The sequence below is a fragment of the Columba livia genome, chromosome W (assembly GCF_036013475.1).
Source record: "Columba livia isolate bColLiv1 breed racing homer chromosome W, bColLiv1.pat.W.v2, whole genome shotgun sequence".
Lineage (NCBI taxonomy): Eukaryota > Metazoa > Chordata > Aves > Columbiformes > Columbidae > Columba > Columba livia.
Window position 1 is genome coordinate 3,683,253 of NC_088641.1, and position 19,080 is coordinate 3,702,332.

At 39.2% G+C, this 19,080-nt stretch overlaps 1 protein-coding gene across 1 annotated transcript in view; it reads left to right on the forward strand.

The window, feature by feature from the left end:
* Positions 1-19,080, forward strand: part of LOC135577055 (zinc finger SWIM domain-containing protein 6-like) — a 193,088-nt gene that overhangs the window by 167,779 nt on the left and 6,229 nt on the right. Inside the window, exons 5-12 of the mRNA XM_065044697.1 lie at positions 1,022-1,192; positions 3,755-3,931; positions 4,211-4,357; positions 6,339-6,485; positions 9,615-9,875; positions 13,002-13,137; positions 14,428-14,585; positions 15,048-15,211. Of these exons, the coding sequence (XP_064900769.1) occupies positions 1,022-1,192; positions 3,755-3,931; positions 4,211-4,357; positions 6,339-6,485; positions 9,615-9,875; positions 13,002-13,137; positions 14,428-14,585; positions 15,048-15,211 (1,361 nt within the window). The remainder of the gene's footprint in view (positions 1-1,021; positions 1,193-3,754; positions 3,932-4,210; positions 4,358-6,338; positions 6,486-9,614; positions 9,876-13,001; positions 13,138-14,427; positions 14,586-15,047; positions 15,212-19,080) is intronic.

The following is a 19,080-nucleotide window of genomic DNA, read 5'->3' on the forward strand; positions in this document are numbered from 1 at the left end:
CCTGTGCTATGGCATATGTACATACTGAGTTACGTCAGGAATGAATGTAATGTGATGGTCTGTGCTCTGGGTATCCATTTTGCATTCTTAGTTAGCAAAAGAATACTTGAATATGAGAATTTGAGAATTTTATTATCTTGGAAGAACCAGGTGCATTTTTTTCTTTTTTTTTTTTTTTTTCAGCCTGTAATGAAGATTTCATAGTTTAAGCATATTCTTTAAATCTCTTGTAGTATATAAGGCATGTTCTTAATCAGCAAGTGAACTGTTGCTAAACAATGCTTTCAGATGTCTTCATGCTTCTGTCACAGTTCACGTTGATGAAGAGACAGCTTTCCTTTTAAAAAGTGCTGCTAGAGACCCTGATGTATTTATGCCTACCCTGCTATATAGTGTCAGGGAACAGATTCTCAAGTGATGGTATATATGAAATGTCAGTTCAAATTAGCTTTCCCTTTGAGCTCCATAAACAGAAAATGTAAAACGAATTTTCTAGTGTAACCAAATTACTGAACTAGTAGCAGTAAAAATATCTTATTCCTATTAGACTGCACAAAACCAGTGTTTACTGGATCTCTGAGGTCCAGATGTATTTGGGAATGAGTTATATGATCAGTAGTGCTTCTGCTGGGTTTTGAGTGTGAAAGTATACGTTTACAAAATCCATCTTACTAATGTACTTAGGTAATTTCCTGTTGTAACTTTATATGAACTCTTGTTTGCTTTTGACTGATGTTCCTGATGGACCATACATTGTGAACTATGGATTTTCTAATACAAAAGACCCACTTAATGCCTTTTAATTGAGAAGGTGGGCTTGGCACAGTCTTTCAACTGCCACACCAGCTCCAAGATTCTGCATCAGGAATTCAGTCTGCCTGGTTTTAGGCATAGCTGGGAAACAAGCAGTGTAGCCTTCAAGGGGAGAAAAAGTGTTACAGTGTAGAAGTTTGCAATTAGTCACTGGCTGGTGCATTTTTAATAGAAAACCTAATTTATCTCTTTTTTTTTTTTAAATCAGGTGCTCTGTGGATGTGTATAGTCTTCAATCCCCACTGCAAGTTGGAGCAGAAGGCCAGTTGGCTAAAACAGCTGAAAAAATGGAACAGTGTGGATGTTTGTCCCTGGGAAGATGGAAATGAGTTGCCCAATTTAACTAATGCTTTGCCTCAGGGTGCAAATGCTAACCAAGGTGAGCCTAAATATGTTGCACTGATTGCAACATATAATACAGCCTCTGTCTTTTATATTCTAAACTTGCAGAATTCTGCAAGTAACTTTCTTGTTGAGGATTGACCAGCCAAATTTATTTTCACTAATACTGTCCTTGCAGAAAGTCTAAATAGTGTTTTGGGGTTTGTTTTGGGGTTTTTTCCCATTTGTTTGGATTTTTTGCTTGTTTGTTGTTTTGTGTTGTTTTGGTTTGGTTTTTGTGCTGGGGATGCAGTGTTTTCAAAGCAAGTATTTGTGTTTATTAATAGTTAGATCTTCTAACTTTTCACTTAGTCCTTCTAAATATTTGTTGCATGAAAATTGGATGTCCCTGAAAAATGTCGTGTAAAAGCCTGTTGTTTCTTTGCTTGACTATAATCTTATATACCTTCTGGTGTCGGGGTTTAAATTTTGTTTGCAGTTACAAAGCCTTTGATACTTAAACGTAGATCTGTTGTAATTGCATTAAACTGAGTGTGTAAGAAACGGAAGCAGCTCTCTGTGGGATATGCTGTGTTGAGCAGTCTGCACTGACACATCGAGGTGTGCAGAGGCAACGCTGCCTTCTTGGAGAAGGTGTCTCTTCTTACTCAATATCATACTTTCTGAAATGTGATTATCAAATCTGACAGAAGCCTTCTCCAGTCATCTTCGAGCAAAGATATTGCTACTTTCCTAATAACTGAGGAAAATGCAACATATTTACCAGGAACAGCAAACCACACAAACTCATAATCGTCAAAGCCCTCGATATTTTGATGCATATTTCATATAATTATGCTAAAGTTAAAATTAAATGCTTATGGGAAGTGGCAGGTTTGGGCTTAGATGGGTTTCCTTGTTTATTTTTCTTGTATTGGGGCCAGTTCTGTTAAATCTCTTTATCAATGATCTGGATGAAGGGATTGAGTGCACCCTTAGTAAGTTTGCAGATGACACCAAATTGGGAGGGAGTGTTGACCTGCTGGAGGGTAGGAAGGCCATACAGAGGGTTCTGGACTGGCTGGATCATTGGGCTGAGACCAATTGTATGAGGTTTAACAAGGCCAAGTGCCGTGTCCTGCACATGGGTCGTAACAACCCCAGGCAACGCTACAGACTCGGGGAAGAGTGACTGAAAAGCTGCCTGGCAGAAAGGGATCTGGGGGTGCTGAATGACAGCCAGCTGAACATGAGCCAGCAGTGTGCCCAGGTGACCAGAAAGGCCAACAGCATCCTGGTTTGTATCAGAAATAGTGTGGCCAGCAGGACTAGAGAAGTGATTGTGCCACTGTACTCATCACTGGTGAGGCCACACCTTGAATACTGTGTTCAGTTTTGTGCCCCTCATTATAAGAAGGACATTGAAGTACTAGAGAGAGTGCAGAGAAGGCGACAAGGCTGGTGAGGGGCCTGGAGCACAAGTCTTATGAGGAGTGGCTGAGGGAGCTGGAACTGTTTAGCCTTCAGAAAAGGAGGCTGAGGGGAGACCTTATTGCTGTCTACAACTACCTGAAAAGAGGGTTGTAGCATGGAGGGTGTTGGTCTCTTCTCCCAAGTAGCAAGTGATAGGACAAGAAGAAATGGCCTCAAGTCATGCCAGGGAAGTTTAGATTGCCTATTAGGGAAAAATTCTTCACGGAAAGGGTTATCAGACGTTGGAACAGGCTGCCCAGGGAAGTGGTTGAATCACCATCCCTGGAGGTGTTTGAAAGGCATTTAGACGAGGTTCTTAGGTACATGGTTTAGTGCTAGAGTTAGGTTGGGTTATGGTTGGACTGGATGATCCTGAGGGTCTCTTCCAACTGAAATGATTCTATGATTATAAGATTACCTCTGAAGGAAGCAGACTTGATTAATTTTTAAATCTTCCAGCTAGCTGGAGACAGAAGTTCATTCAACATATAACTTCCTACAGAGGTGTTTTGTTTTCTGGATCTTGTGCAGGCTAGTGGCAACTCTGACGTGACATTTCAATATTCATTTACACAGTGCCATGTCGATAGAGGGCTTTTGCTGTAAGAAGATGTCCAGTAAGGATTTTGTCAATCTCATGTCCTCAATACCTCACTTCCTTTGCAGTATTTGTATATGTTTATGACAAAAAAAATTATACGGGTGCTCAAAATTAACGTCATTTCTCAAAGAGAACTACTAAAAATCTTTCATGTGATGTTTATCTGTCCCTGAATCTGAGAAGGAGAGAAGCTGGGGATGTTTTAGTAGCTGTGTGCCATATGCTTTATAGTTAGTTTTTAGGGGAGTTCTATACATGCTGTTTAATGCCCTTCATCTCTAGCTGTTCCCTTTGCAAAGTCCTATTTAGCATTAGCTATGCCGGTTTGTAGATTTCTCTGAACACAAAGTGAATGGCACACACACTTTGAGCTGTTGGGTAATAGGATGTGAAATGTCATCTGCAGTCTGCTCCTTGCGGAGGGGAGCAAGGCAGGCTGCCGTCAGTTGGGGGTTGGTGAACAGGCAGAAGACAAGAATACTGTGAATGACTGATTCACATAAGAGTAAAAGCTGATGCAGCTTTCTGAACTTGTGGAAATGACAGATTCATCGAACAGGCCGCATCGGACGGTGTTCACTCGAGCCATAGAGGCATGCAATCTGCACTGGCAGGACAGCCACTTACAGCACATTATCAGCAGTGACCTATACACCAACTACTGTTGCCATGATGACACTGAAAACTCACTCTTTGACTCTCACGGGTGGCCCCTCTGGCATGGTAAGTGGCTAAACCGAGATGTTTCCATGACTTACTGCTTTGTTCAGTTTCTACGGCATTATTCTGGGGGGATGGTGGGGAGATGAATGAAAAGCTTGACAAAAAGAACAGAAACTCCCTTGAAATGCAGGCTCAGTAGTAGTCCTTTAAGTCTCTCTTGCATAGTTTTAAAAACAAGACAAAGAAAACAAACAAACAAGTCCTTTTGCATAACCTAGCAAAACAGGCCATTGCAGACATGAAAGTACTGTTGTTCCTCAATTATTTTCTCCATTTTAGAACATGTTCCTACAGCCTGTGCGAGGGTGGATGCATTACGATCTCATGGATACCCACGAGAAGCACTGAGACTAGCAATAGCTATTGTTAATACACTAAGAAGGCAGCAGCAGAAACAAATGGAAATGTTCCAGGCTCAGAAGAAAGGTAAATGTTGGGAAAAGAAAAGGGCAAAGGACATGATGAGGTGACAATGACACCGGACTGGGACTTTGCATGAGAAAACTCCTTTTGAAACTAAAGCAAAAGACATGCAAATGATCATAGTGGTAATGTCACATTTTGCATGATGGAGGGGTTTTTTAAGCTGGGTTGTGAGCTCTGCAGGGCAAGGGTTCTGTTCTGCCTTCTGCAATACGTCTGACATGATGGGGCCTTTATCCCAATCAGGGTTTTTGGTTACACAGTGTAAATATTCATCCTGTGTAATTTATAGGTTTTTAAATAGAGCTTTACATTTAGCACACCAGGTATTTAAAATAATATTTCCCTCTGATGTATAATTTAGCAGAGCTATATATTTCTGAGGTAGAAGCCTAAAGTTGACATTGAGGATAACAAAAAGGTAAAAGTCTGCCCTACAGAAATTAATCAAATTTGGCAGTTTGTTCCAAAAGTCTCTCATGATGCTTAAAGCTTCAATGGATTCACATTGCTGAAAATGAGATTTTTGAAACACTGGTGTTATAAAATGTTCTGTGGTGTTCTTCTGAGCACTATCCCTATTTTTTGAAGGATCATTCTACCAAAATTAATCCTGCACTGAACTTTGTCAGAAGTTCGAAGAGGTAGTGGAAGAAGAAAGAGATGACTTTGTGTGCACATGGAAAAACTGGAATTACATTCTTGGCTACCTTTCATTGAAATTTTATTTTAGATCTTTGTTGCTACTCTTAACTATGTGTATCCTCATGCATTGTAGGCAAAAATACCGGTGTGAAGTCATGTATGTAAATTTTTCAAGTGCATGTGCAGGTGTTTTCCCAGAAATGATCATTTAGAAATTGAAGACAAGATGTAGACATCTGACTGAAAAAAATATAATCTGGCAGTTCTTAATGTGCCTCAATTTCTTTTTCACAGTACCCAAGGAAGAAGTTTTGAGCACTGTTGTGGATCTTAGATTTGAACAAAATTTAAAAGCACTTTGTATTATTACTTAGGAGATTTTTTCTCAGTCTTTTTATCATGTAATATATCTTTCCTTAGCATGTGCTCTCTTAAAAGCTTTTCATGTTTTCCAGCTTCTCAGACTGGGGAGGTGTGAAGGCAGGGGGCTATATCAGTGTGTGTATATATGTATGTACCACTGACAGGTATGAAGAATCTGCTGCAAGTGTGCTGGTCGTAGTACTCCTCCTTTTCATTCCCAGTTGCTAATGCAGTATCTAGACATTCAGTACATCTGTTAAGTTCCTTTCCCTGTGAGCAGTTTCTATAGCTGTTAACTAATATTATGCTAAAAATTGAGTGTTCATTGTGCTAAACAATTTTTTCATGTTGTAACTGATTGATGGGTGAGGGCTACAAAAAACAGTATTCATTAAGGTATTTGTTGACTGAAACTTTAGAATGACAAAAAGATGTGCTTAAAGGACAATTTTTTCTCATATACTTCATTTCAACACCTTATCCTTTTTTTTTTTTAGATGCAATATAAGCTCATATCTTATTTATTAAAATGGAACACTTTAGAATATTTAATTTATTTCCATGTCATCAGATTCACATAAAATGTAGAAATGGTACTGTGTCTTTTGAGTGAGGAAACGATTGTGAATATTTTCCAACAAAATTCTTTACTATAATTTTTCAGCAGACATTTTCAGAAGAGTAACTGATATCAAGTAAGAGATTTCAAAAGGTACTGCAATTGAAATTTTTGACCCATAATGCACTTTGCTAGTGCTCTAAATGTTTGGCCTTTGTCCATTGTTTTTTTCCTCTTAACATATTCACAAAGGTCAATGAATTCACCCTGAAAGATACTATTTTCTCCTTCTAAGCAGAAGCTACTGGAAATACTTTGAATTCTGTACTGAGAGCATTTTAATCAGTTTTACTTCTATAAATGTTTTGAGGGGCTAACATGCACTCTCTTTCCCTCCCTCCATCTTTTCTGTCACAGAACTTCTCCACAAAGGAGTAACCTCAATAATGAATCTTGAAGGTTGGGTGGGACACCCTTTGGATCCAATTGGCATCCTCTTCAGTAGCCTGATGGAAGCCTGCAGGATGGATGATGAGAGCTTCCATGGATTCTCAGACTTCACAGGTAAGGCCATGCAAAGGGAGCAATCTTCTCTAAGTCTTCAGTAACTGGAGGCATTTTGCCTTTTGGAATTAACTTCAAAGCCAGTGTCTTTATAGAACTCACATTTGCATTCCCTAAGAAAATATGAGGGAGATAACATGTTTAAAGTAGAATTTTGTTATAAGTTATATGAAAGCACTTCGAAAATTACCAGTTACTCATCCTTGAAGACAATTCTGTATGTCACGCTCAAAATAAAACTGAATAAGACTTTATAGCAGCAACCCTCTCCACATTGCTCTGTTCTCTTTTTGAGAAATTATAGGAAATCACAGAGTTGTTGAGATTGGAAGGCTCCTCTGGAGATTGTCTAGTCCACCTGCTCTGCTCAGAGCGGGGTCACCTACAGCAGGTTGCCCAGGACTGTGTCCAGTTGAGTTTTGAATAACTCCAAGAATTAATACTGTACAACCTCTCTGGGTGACCTCTTGCAGTGTTTGACCATCCTCACAGTAAAAAAGTGTTTTCATATACTCAGATGTATTTCAGTTTGTGCCCATGGCCTTTTGTCCTGTCACAGGATACCACTGAGAAGAGTCTGGCTCTGTCTTCTTTACATGGCTTAAGGAGAGAAGCCAGAGAGTGGTAGTCAATGGTGCGGAGTCTAGTTGGAGGCCAGTATCTAGTGGAGTGCCTCAGGGGTCAGTACTGGGGCCAATATTATTCAATATATTCATTAATGATTTAGACGAGGGAATAGAGTGTACTGTCAGCAAGTTTGCTGATGACACTAAGCTGGGAGGAGTGGCTGACATGCCAGAAGGCTGTGCTGCCGTCCAGCAAGATCTGGACAGGCTGGAGAGTTTGGCAGGGAATAACCTGATGAAATTTAACGAGGGAAAGTGTAGAGTCCTGCATCTGGGCAGGAACAACCCCAGGTTGCAGTATAGGTTGGGAAATTACATATTAGAGAGCAGTGTAGGGGCAAGGGACCTGGGGGTCCTGGTGGACAACAGGATGACCATGAGCCAGCACTGTGCCCTTGTGGCCAGGAAGGCCAATGGCATCCTGGGGTGTATTAGAAGGGGGGTGGCTAGTAGATCGAGAGAGGTCCTCCTTCCCCTCTACTCCGCCCTGGTGAGACCACATCTGGAATATTGTGTCCAGTTCTGGGCCCCTCAGTTCCAGAAGGACAGGGAACTGCTGGAGAGGGTCCAGCGTAGGGCAACGAAGATGATTAAGGGAGTGGAGCACCTCCCTTATGAAGAAAGGCTGAGGGAGCTGGGTCTCTTTAGTTTGGAGAAGAGGAGACTAAGAGGGGACCTCATTAATGTTTATAAATATATAAAGGGTGATTGCCATGAGGATGGAGCCAGGCTCTTCTCGGTGGCAAACAATGATAGGACAAGGGGTAATGGGATCAAGCTGGAACACAAGAGGTTCCACTTAAATTTGAGAAAAAACTTCTTCTCAGTAAGGGTGACAGAGCACTGGAACAGGCTGCCCAGGGAGGTTGTGGAGTCTCCTTCCCTGGAGACATTCAAAACCCGCCTGGACATGTTCCTGTGCGACCTCACCTAGGTGTTCCTGCTCCAGCAGGGGGATTGGACTAGATGATCTTTTGAGGTCCCTTCCAATCCCAAACATACTGTGATACTGTGATACATTCTCTCATCAGATATTTATGCATTTTGGTAAGATTCTCCTGAGCCTTTTCCAGGCTAAACAATCCCAGATGTCTCAGTCTCTTATATGGGAGATACTCCAGTCCTTTAATAATCTTTTTGGCCCCTCACTAGATCTGCTCGAGTATGTCTATGGGCAGCCCAATACTGGACACAGGACTCCAGGTGTGGGCTCACCAGTGCTCAGCAGAGGAGAAGGATCACCTCCCTCGATCTGCTGACGGCAATTCTCCTATGGAGTTCAGGATGTTATTTGACTTCCTAGCTACAGGTGTACATAATAATTCAAATTGATGACAAAACACTTAACATTTATAACATATGTGGGATATTAGAAAATAGTGTTGCAATATTGATACATGATTTAGGATAGGATGGGGATGCCCATTTTAACTTCAGTATTTGCTTCCCAGGAGCTTAACTGATTTATTCCTTATTCTCAGTCCCTTTCCACCTCTGTGGTAGTTTCTTATCATCTTCTGTGTGGTCAGAAACTCAATCCCTTTACCTACAGCTCTTTTATATGCACATCCCCAGTCTTCTTGGGGCTTTGCCTCAAAACTAATTTTATTCAATTAGATTTTCTTCAATAATCTTCATATCCCATATCCACCAATTCTGGAAGAACTTTAATTAAAAGAAATCAGATTCTTTGCAATTAGAAAAAAAAACCCACAACAATCCCATGAAATAAAAGTAGCATGTGTTGAAAAGTAAATTCCCCCTACAAATGCATATGCAATCTACCAAATGCATTCTGCCGTCTCATTTGCTCCTTATATCTGTACATTACAACTTTTTGTTCACAAACTGGACTGTAAACTGCTAGAGGTTGGAATAGCATTTTGGCATCTGTGAAGTGCCAAATGAATCAGTGGTACTCTTTAAAGCACTTTATGGCTTGGTCTGTGTGGAATTTACAAGTAATCTTTACTAAAAGTAGCACTTATAGTTTTAATAAAAGTCATAAAAGTCATACAAGTTCATCATAAATACAGCTGTAACAAATAAAAGAGCATGAAGTTGTGGAGTTCCCAGGCCTACTATATTTGTACAATCCTAATAGCTTCAACTGAAATCTATGCAGGTGTATAAGCACCTTCCCTTTCCACTTCTACAGCACCAAAGCTTTAAGGAGCTAAAGAAATGTGTAGGGAAAAAAAATGAAATAAATCTTCCCATTCTGGCCTTGTTAATACAAAACCTTTCTCCAAATCACGCAGTATAAAATGAAAACTTTTATTTTTACTTGAGTGGACTTTTTAAAACGTAATTGTTTTGTGTATTTGTGGAATCGGATCAGGTAGCTTAGATTGGATCATTGGATCTTGAAATTGTGCTAGTAATTTAAATCATTCTTTTAAATGAATACTGACAGAGAAAGCATTTGTAAATGTGGCATTGTAGGCAGATTATGGATTAGAATGATTTCCTGATGTGCTGTTCTTTGTGTCACCCTTTATAGAGAATGTGGGGCAATGCAAATCTCTGGAGTACCAGCACCTGCCTGCACACAAGTTCTTAGAAGAAGGGGAATCTTATTTAACGTTGGCTGCGGAAGTAGCATTGATAGGGCTGGGACAGCAACGAATAATGCCAGATGGCTTGTATGCGCAAGAGAAGATTTGTCGAAATGAGGAGCAGCTCATTTCTAAGCTACAGGAAATTGAATTGGATGATACTCTGGTGAAGATTTTTCGAAAACAAGCAGTCTTCCTATTAGAAGGTAGCTCATTGTAGATGCTAACTGCTTCTTTAAACTGTCTTCACTTATGCAAACCCACTGAATTAGTATTACACTGGAAACTGCCTTACATACTTAAGATGGTTTTTGATGTAGAACTCCAGCAAAATTTTATTTCCAGTCTTATGAAAATCAAACATACTTCAGATATCATATGTGTGTACAGATAAGGCATCTACTGACCTATAAGCCTTTCATTTTAATGTTATTACATTTTGTTCTTTAGATTTGTTGCTTTTCATAATCTCAGTATCCTAATTATGCAACCCAGGCTCACAATTAAATAATATAGACATCAGTTATCATCAACAGTTCTTAGGTAGCAAATTTCTAAATGCCACTTGTATCCTGAAAAAGGACTGGCAGCTTTGTAAATGTATAAAGATTTTTGCCTCTGTTCTCAAGTGAAGAGCTCAGAAAATTCACTTAGAATTGCTAGGACAGAAATATAACATTTTCTTTGTAGTAATTAGGAAAATTACTTGCCTCTGAAGTTTGTATCATACATGAAAATTGAAATATATGGTCAAATATTGAGGCTTAAGGCCTGGGTTTGTGACTAAATTTTTATTAAGACAAATAACTTGGGGATCAGCCAGTATTTGTTGTTTTTTTAAATGAAAGAAAAAACTTCAAAGGAACCAATTAGCTAAAGGCATGGTCCAGGTTTTGAGTTCTTGCTCAGGGATTGGTGGGGAGGGTGATACTGCTCTAGCTAAGTTGTGAAGACTATTACACAGCAGTCAGGTTTTGCTTTCTTTCTGTAAGACATTTTTCTTTTAAAACTACTTCTTTAATGGAAGAGAGACAGTGTGTTGTTTAGGGTTCTCAGCTTCGAGTCACTATTATTGCCCAGATCCTTAAAGACTTTGGTGCCTACTGATGGTGCCATTTGAAACTGCAGAGAAGCTGCACCATAGGGAGAGTTTCCATTATGTGTGTCTGTAATTGCTGCTTTATGGCCTTTGGACAAGAACCGCTGCTTGCTGGATCCAACTATTAACCACCATAGAGGGATACTATGGGTTATAAAGTCAATTTGCTGCATCTGGTAAGGATGCTTTATGAGGAAAGGCAGGATTTCTCTCAAGTATTCTCTGATACTTCTAGTTTACTACTTCGATCACTGATATTCTTTTTGTTCTCTTAAAGTAGTAAACAAGTGATTATAGCAGGAAATCTGCTAAAATAATTATCTACAAAATTGCTGTGGTGAGCAATGTGCAATGATGGTCTTGCATTACAGTGTGCTGAGAAATCTGGCTTTTCTGTAATAGCATCAGTTTATTACAGGATAGACAGTAACTGCTAGCTCACATGGAGGTAAAACTATGCAGTGTTTTAAGATCTTAATCATATCAATTGTGTTTTTATAGTTAAAGTCCTGTAGATATCATAAAAAAGCTTAATCCAATATTAAGCTGGTTTCTATGCTGTTAATGCAAATTAATGCATGCTGTATGTAGCTACCATTTGAATGTGTGGGAAAGCAGAACATAAGACTTTTGTTGCAAGAACTGTTCTACTTTTTAACTTGACTGCTAAGTTAATGGCAGAATATATTTTCATATAAATGCTTTGTCATATATACTTTGTATCCTAACTGAGTTTCTGACTGAACCACCAACTGGCAAACATACGTGAAATGGCTTCTTTCATTGAAGCAATGCCAGCTAGTTTTGAATGGCTTTCAACTTCATGTTAAATTATTGAGAGACACACTGTCACCTACTTAATCTTCATTGATATTTCCTTTGTGATCAGGCCTAGTCTTCAGAAATTCCCACCTTTGGAGCTCAGTTTTTTTTTTCATGCCTAGCGATTTTAATCTTTGCATTTTGTGCTAAGGCACCAGTCAGAAAAACATTGCTGAAACAGCTGTGCTCATCCAAGTTGTTACCTTCTCTCTCTCATGGAATTCATCATCCTCTGCAGCAGAAGTGGTTGAATAAATTTTGTGAGTACTCCTCATCTGCTTCAGTATAGAGTCAGCCATGTTAGTTTGAACCACTGCTGGAAGCTATGACACATGTGACTGCAGTGCAGAAGTGTTCTCACACATTCATTGATCCATCCAAGTGTGGTGAGCTGGAATCTCTAGTAGAAGACGAAGTAGTAACTTCTAGGACTGATGGCTACTATTTGTGCAATAATCATCCAGTAATACTTAATGTAAGATTCTTATTCTGTATCTTGCAACATTTAATTCCTGAACCTGTAACTGATGAAGTAAAAAAGTGCTTGACACAGTTTTCCTGTTAATAGGAATAACAGTCTTAAGGTTGCAGGAAAAAATGTAAAAGCAGGATTAATATGCACCGTGAACATTCAGAACTCAGCAAACAAATAGTTTCATTTAACTTTTTTTTTTTTAAATCTCTGTTAAATTTCTGTTGTCAATCTTGACACTGCTGTTATAAAGTTGAAGTAGTACACTGAGTGTGAGCAAAATCTATTGCCCCAACAATGGGAATAGTTTCTCCACAACAGACATAATTTTTAAGATTGTGTGGCTATAATGGAATAACAAAAGCATCTTTGGTGCAAGATCTGACCCAGTCTCTGGAGACCAAGTCCAGACCAAAGGGTTATTTCAATGCCTAATGTCAAGTGAGACATTAATAGGGATCAGGTGCTACTGTAGCAATCAGTGATTCGTGACTTCAATTAGAGATACATGTTTTTCCACTGTAACTATTTTTTTTTCTGGTGAATTTGTTATAAAGCAATTATGCACCAACAGAGGGTGCATAGGGTGTCATGTGCATGATATAACTCTGCAGGGGCAAAGCTAGGATTATCACCTTCTACTTTTGCATACCATAGACTTGCTGAATGAGCCCCATGGAGCCCTGGGACCATTCTGTCATTTGTATGCGCACTGGTAACGTGCTTAGTACTATACAATTTGCAGTCTGTCTTGTCTCAAAGAATATATGCTATTTAATATACTTGTAATGTATTTCACAAAAATATCAATGTAACCTTACCTTTTCTGCAGCAAACTGTCTCTGAATACTAATTCTAACTCAAGGTATATTTTTAAAGGTCCAGAAGTTGGGTTTTAACAGTCTGTAAAGACTGATATTCTCTTTCTCATTCCCACAGCTGGACCATATAGTGGTTTAGGTGAAGTCATTCATCGAGAGAGTGTTCCAATGCACACATTTGCCAAGTATCTTTTCACCTCTCTCCTACCTCATGATGCTGAAATGGCATACAAAACTGCACTGAGAGCCATGCGGTATGTATTCACAAGTCATGTAGAAAGAGCACAAGTAGCGGTTCAGAAAAGGGGAAGACCTAGTCTTTTTTCAAGACCTAGTCTTGAAATCAAGACCTAGTCTTTTTTTCTAAAAGAAGCATTGTTCCCTTTAAGTAGAAATTACTTTGGTTCTGTCATCTGTAAAAGCAATTGATGTCTGTAGTATCTACAGTATAATAATTTATAAATGTACAATTAGTGTTTATCTGCGACTGTAAAACAGCATTCTATGTTACAAATTCTTCTAGAATTCCATTCTTGGGGCATGTGGTTTTATGTTAAACAACAGCTTTAGCACGTGTTTTCTCTTACTGATGTGGTTGTGTGTGTGTGTGTGTGATGGCAGCAGCAAGGAAATGAAGAAAGAGGCATCTCACCAGCAGTCTCAGGATCATCTGCTGCTTAGCAAATGATAGGACTATTTGTTCCACCAGCCTTCTTTATAAATTAATATAAATTTATAAATTATTCTTTATAAATTAATATGATATATTTGAAACCATATGGTGCGATCTAAACCAGTTCTTTTTTCTTGTGCTTCATAACTAAACAGTCTTGCACACTTCTGGGTGAATGTTGTGATTTAATATGGAGTATGTCATATGACACCAAAATGTCTGACTTGCATCCCATTTGTCTTCAGTAATCAGGGAAAAAGATGTTTATCAGAGAGTGCTCAATGTGTGTTGGCTTTATCTCAGGGCAGGCCAGATTGTTAATGGTGGCTAACAAGGACCTTCTGATGGAAGTTCCAAGGGCCTAAATGATCAGCGATAAATCTATGTTGTCCACATACAGTGCAGGGGAGAAACTGGTCCCATCTGGATTATCTGGTTGCTGTTAAGAACTTGTAGTAAATGATAGTTGACAAAGAATAGCCACAACTGAATACTAAGAGCAATCAATTCCAGATTTAAAAAAAAAAAAAAAAAAAGTATTGGGATTTTCCTGGTCATTATTATCAAGAATGATTGCACATTGATCGAAGGACACAGTATCCACAACTCTACGGATGATGCAGAAAGTCTCTGCTGCCTTGGTTAATGGTCGGCTTAATTGTCCTGTGAATTCCTGCAGAAGCCCACTGATGTAAGCAAGTTTGGCAAATGGACTTTTAAGATTCCCCAAGAAGAGAAGTGGTTTTCCAATATCTTTATATTCAGAACTGCATATTTCATAAACAAGGTCAAGTGTTCTTGAAGCTTCAGTTTTACTTATGAGTACATTAATATAATGATTTAATGAAATATTATTTCTTCCTTATTTCAGGTTGCTAGTATTGGAATCTATGGCTCCTTCAGGAGACATGTCCCACTCGCACCACATTGCATCAGTTGTTCCAAACCGGTATCCCCGCTGGTTCACTCTAAGTCACATTGAATCCCAGCAGTGTGAGCTGGCATCGACCATGCTAACAGCAGCCAAAGGTACATTGCTGTCAGTTACATACTCAACTAAATGTATGCTTTTAATATTGGATGGAATAAACAGATTATAAAACTTGTGTTTAGGAATCCAAATCACAGTCTGACAGGAGCTTGAAATGGGAACAACGAACTGACTTAAACACTTAATTTTCTAGCAAATAGTTAAACTACCTGGATGGCAGACAGATGAGCTTGATTTGAGGCTGATGAGACAGCTTTTTGTTCTTCTGACATATGATATAGACTGTGAAACCCAGGAGTGGACAAATCACTTCTAAAATTCATAAATCAGGATCACTAGAGGAGTTTGTGCTGTCTTTTGTTCATGTGATTTAATTATGGAAGGTTTATAAAAACCAAAATGTGTATAACTGAAACATCATACTATTACATAGCAATGGCATACTCAATTATAATGCATCTCTGGATGTTTTGGGAGCTTGTTCTGTTTACACCTTGCAGGTGATGTTCGGAGGCTGGAAACAGTGTTAGAATCCATCCAGAAAAATATCCACTCCTCATCACATATCTTCAAACTTGCCCAGGATGCATTTAAAATAGCAACACTCATGGACAACTTGCCAGACATCACTCTTCTGAAAGTTTCTCTGGAGTTGGGCCTTCAGGTATTTCCCTCATTCATTATTACTACAGTAGAAGACAGGAATTTGACCCTGTGTTGGTAGGTACAGCTCTTTAAGTCACTGAGGACCATAACCTCTTTGGGCTTTATCTGGAATTTTCAGATTCTGTTTTCTGATGTAAAGTGCAGTTGACTGGTAAACACAAAGCAAGGGTCTGTGCAGTCCCTTTGTGCCATTTGAGCTGGGAGCAGCTGGCTGCAGGGCACTCCTCTGTTCAAGTATGAGAGTGGCCCAATGCAATGGGTTCAAGAGTATACGTAGGGATGGCTAGAGAGCAACATTATTCTGCTTGCCAGAAATGCACTTTTGCAGATCTTTTGTATGGCCTTGACGGGTTTCTTATCATTCCTCCCATCCTTCCCTTCCTTTCCCTCAAATGAGATTTGGTAGGTGTTTCTTGAATTACTAGTGAAAGCCAAGGTCAACCATAATGACCTGTTTCTAAGGCAAACTGCTAACAACAGCCCTCTCACTTTTTCATCAAATCCTGCACTCCACAAGCTTTGGGATGGTCATCTACATTAGACTCATCTTGACATGTACAAGAAACTCAGATCAGTTTTCAGGCTCTTAGGAGAGACTTTACAAGCTAAAAGGAGACAGCTAAGCTTTTAGGTATCTGGAGTAATATTGCCTTGCACAGTTCATTTCAACAAAAATAAATCCCTCTTCAGGGAGTTCTTAAAAACAATGAAAAACAAACAAATGAACAAAAAAATGCAAATATCAGAAAACCATTCATTACTTTTCTTCAGTAAACAAAGCTCCAAAGACTTGTGGAGAAAAGATATTATCCCAGTTGCTTCTCATGCCAAAGAAAGGTACTATTTGCCTGTTCTAGACTTTTAGAAGCTGAAGTAATTAATCAGAAAGTTGAGATTGTGTGCTTTGTTAGCCTTTCTTATTCCCAAGGTCGCTGTGGAAATCTGCTTTTCTTTTCACATCTTGGTATGTTTCTGCCTTAAATGTTTGTTTACTTGAGAAAGATACTTATGATTGACTTGAATGTCACCTCAAGCATTCACCAAGTATCATTCAGTAGTAGCAGCACACTTTGGATATCACTGTGTTCATGGATACTCCTGTGTGGATGATGGTGTCATCAGAATGTCTTCAGTAAGATCTAGTGAAATAAATATCATGAACCTTTACTTTCTCCTAAATCCAGTGTTTGGAATAAATTAGTGTAGAACATGTCCACTGTCTGCACCAAGCTTACTAAGGTGTTTTAAGAATCTTAAAGTTAGTTTGCTTTCCAGAAGGAAGATACATAGCAGTTTTCTGGTAGTAACTCACAGCTGTATAGATTTCTACAGGAACATCTTTCCTGTAAAAGCCTTACAGTGTCAGCACTGTCTTCAGTGGTCTGCAGATGCTTTCCTCTCTCTTTCCCCCCAACCTAATGACAATTGGATTGTCTATATTTGCTATCGAGTAACTGACTGCTTATGAAATTTATGTGCCCTATAAAACTCTGTTTCTCCCCTCACGTGGCAAACTGAACAGCAATGTCCTCAGAGGTATATCTGTCTCACAGCTACAACAATGACAAGTTGGACTGGTTGGGCTGCGGATACCAACAATTTTAATAACTATCACTGGGATTTCTGTGACAGAAAAACCTCTTATATTGTTCTAGATTTGGGAGCAATGTATGGACTCTTAAGTTCTTTCTCTCTATTTCCAATGGCAACATGTGTTATATGACTCAGCAGAGGGAAGGCACTGAAACTAGCTGTGGAAAGTGTGGCCAAATGAGCATGGAGCATATCAGGTGTATTCTGTCCTTCAGAACCTTACTGGCACAGACACTGTAAAATTTGCAGGTACAGGAGGGGTTTCTATTCTTCCATTTGCCTGTTGTATGCTACATCAGTGCAAGTAAGTATTACTGCACACATGCAGACAGGTACTGCTGTCAGAACTGCTGAGAAGTTAGTGCAGGTGATCACTTGATGCATTTCTGGCAAGTGGTGTCCTTTCCCTGAAAGCCTGTAAATAAGCAAACCTATTTCCAGTGTATGTGACAAAGAAGTTTCACATTGATGCAGGAGCGAATGGTTGGTTGGCCATTTCTTGCATCTCTTATGGGTGGTGAGATCTTCTCTTCCTCTAGAATAAGAAATTCTTATTTAAAAAAAAAAAAAATCCATCAGGACACAGTCAGGGTTATTCTTTGTAGAAGAGAGCTTGGCTTTCAGATAAGCAAAGTATTAGGTTGGTGCAAAAGTAGTTGCAGTTTCAGACCATGAATTTTAAATCATTATAACTAGGTTCGAATACATCTTTAGTAATCAAAATAGGAACCATTACAGCCAACACATTTTTGCTAATGAGAAATAAGTTTGTTTGTTCCTGTAGCATAAAAATCCATGCTTCAGGAGTCAACAAACTCTTGGGAAGCATTTTCTGCATCCTGCTGGTTGTAGAAGCGTTTTCCCTGCAAAAAGTTGTTGAGATGCTTGAAGAAGTGGTAGTTGGTTGGCGAGAGGTCAGGTGAATATGGTGGATGAGGCAAAACTTCATAGCCCATTTCATTCCACTTTTGAAGCATTGGTTGTGTGACGTGTGCTCAGGTGTTGTCATGGAGAAGAATTGGACCCTTTCTGTTTACCAATGCTGGCTGCAGGCATTGCAGTTTTTGGTGCATCTCATCAATTTGCTGAGCATACTTCTCAGATGTAATGGTTTCACCAGGATTCAGAAAGCTGTAGTGGATCAGTGGCAGCAGACCATCAAACAGTGACCATGACCTTTTTTTTGTGCAAGTGTGGCTTTGGGAAGTGCTTTGAAGGTTCTTCTCGGTCCAACCACTGAGCTGGTCATTGCCAATTGTTGTATACAATACACTTTTCGTCGCACGTCACAATCCAATCCAGAAATGGTTTGTTGGTGTCACGTAGAATAAGAGAAGATGACACTTCAAAACAACAATTTTTTGGATTTTCGGTCAGTTCATGAGGCACCCTTTCCAATTTGCTTCAAATACTGAACGACCATAGAATGGTCTATGTGGAGTTCTTCGCCAACTTCTTATGTAGTTACAAGAGGATCAGCTTCTATGATTGCTCTCAATTGGTCATTGTCAACTTCCGATGGCTGGCCACTACGCTCCTCATCTTCGAGGCTCTCATCTCCTTTCTGAAACTTCTTGAACTGCCACTGCACTGTACGGTCCTTAGCAGTTCCTGGGCCAAACTAAATGCGTTGTTGATGTTGCGAGTTGTCTCCACTGCTTTACAATTCATTTTGAACTCGAATAAGAAAACTGCTCGAATTTGCTTTTTGTCTAACATAATTTCCATGGTCTAAAATAAATATAAAAGAAACAGCAAATAATAAGTCTGTAGCAAAATAACATAAGCTGAGAAAAGGGCATTAAAATGATGTGTAACATAACCACAATTATTTAAGAATGTGTTCCAATATCAAATAGCAAACTTCAACAATGCAAAAGCTACGATTACTTTTGCACCAACCTCATAATTCCTTGGGGCTTCTTGTCGTTTTTAGACTTACCTGTTGAGAAGCTCTCTTCAGCTGACAGCACAAATGTTGGATAGAACTTGGGGAGATCTGGAACTCACTTTTAGGAAGAGGTGGCTCAAGAATGTGTTGTGCTGTGAAGTAGTTCTTTGGCTACATGGGCTACAGTATAAATTCACTTCATCTCCTCCTTGGTCAAGATATCAGTAGATGCTTTATTTTAAATCCTTGTGAGTGTTTTATCATCAGTAAAGGACTCTTCTCTTAGTGCTCTCAGCTTGTCAGTTTAATCAAAGGAAAGGAAGGTATTTCCAGAATAGTTCATGTCAAGAAACTTTTCCAGGTCAAGAAACTAGATATAGTAT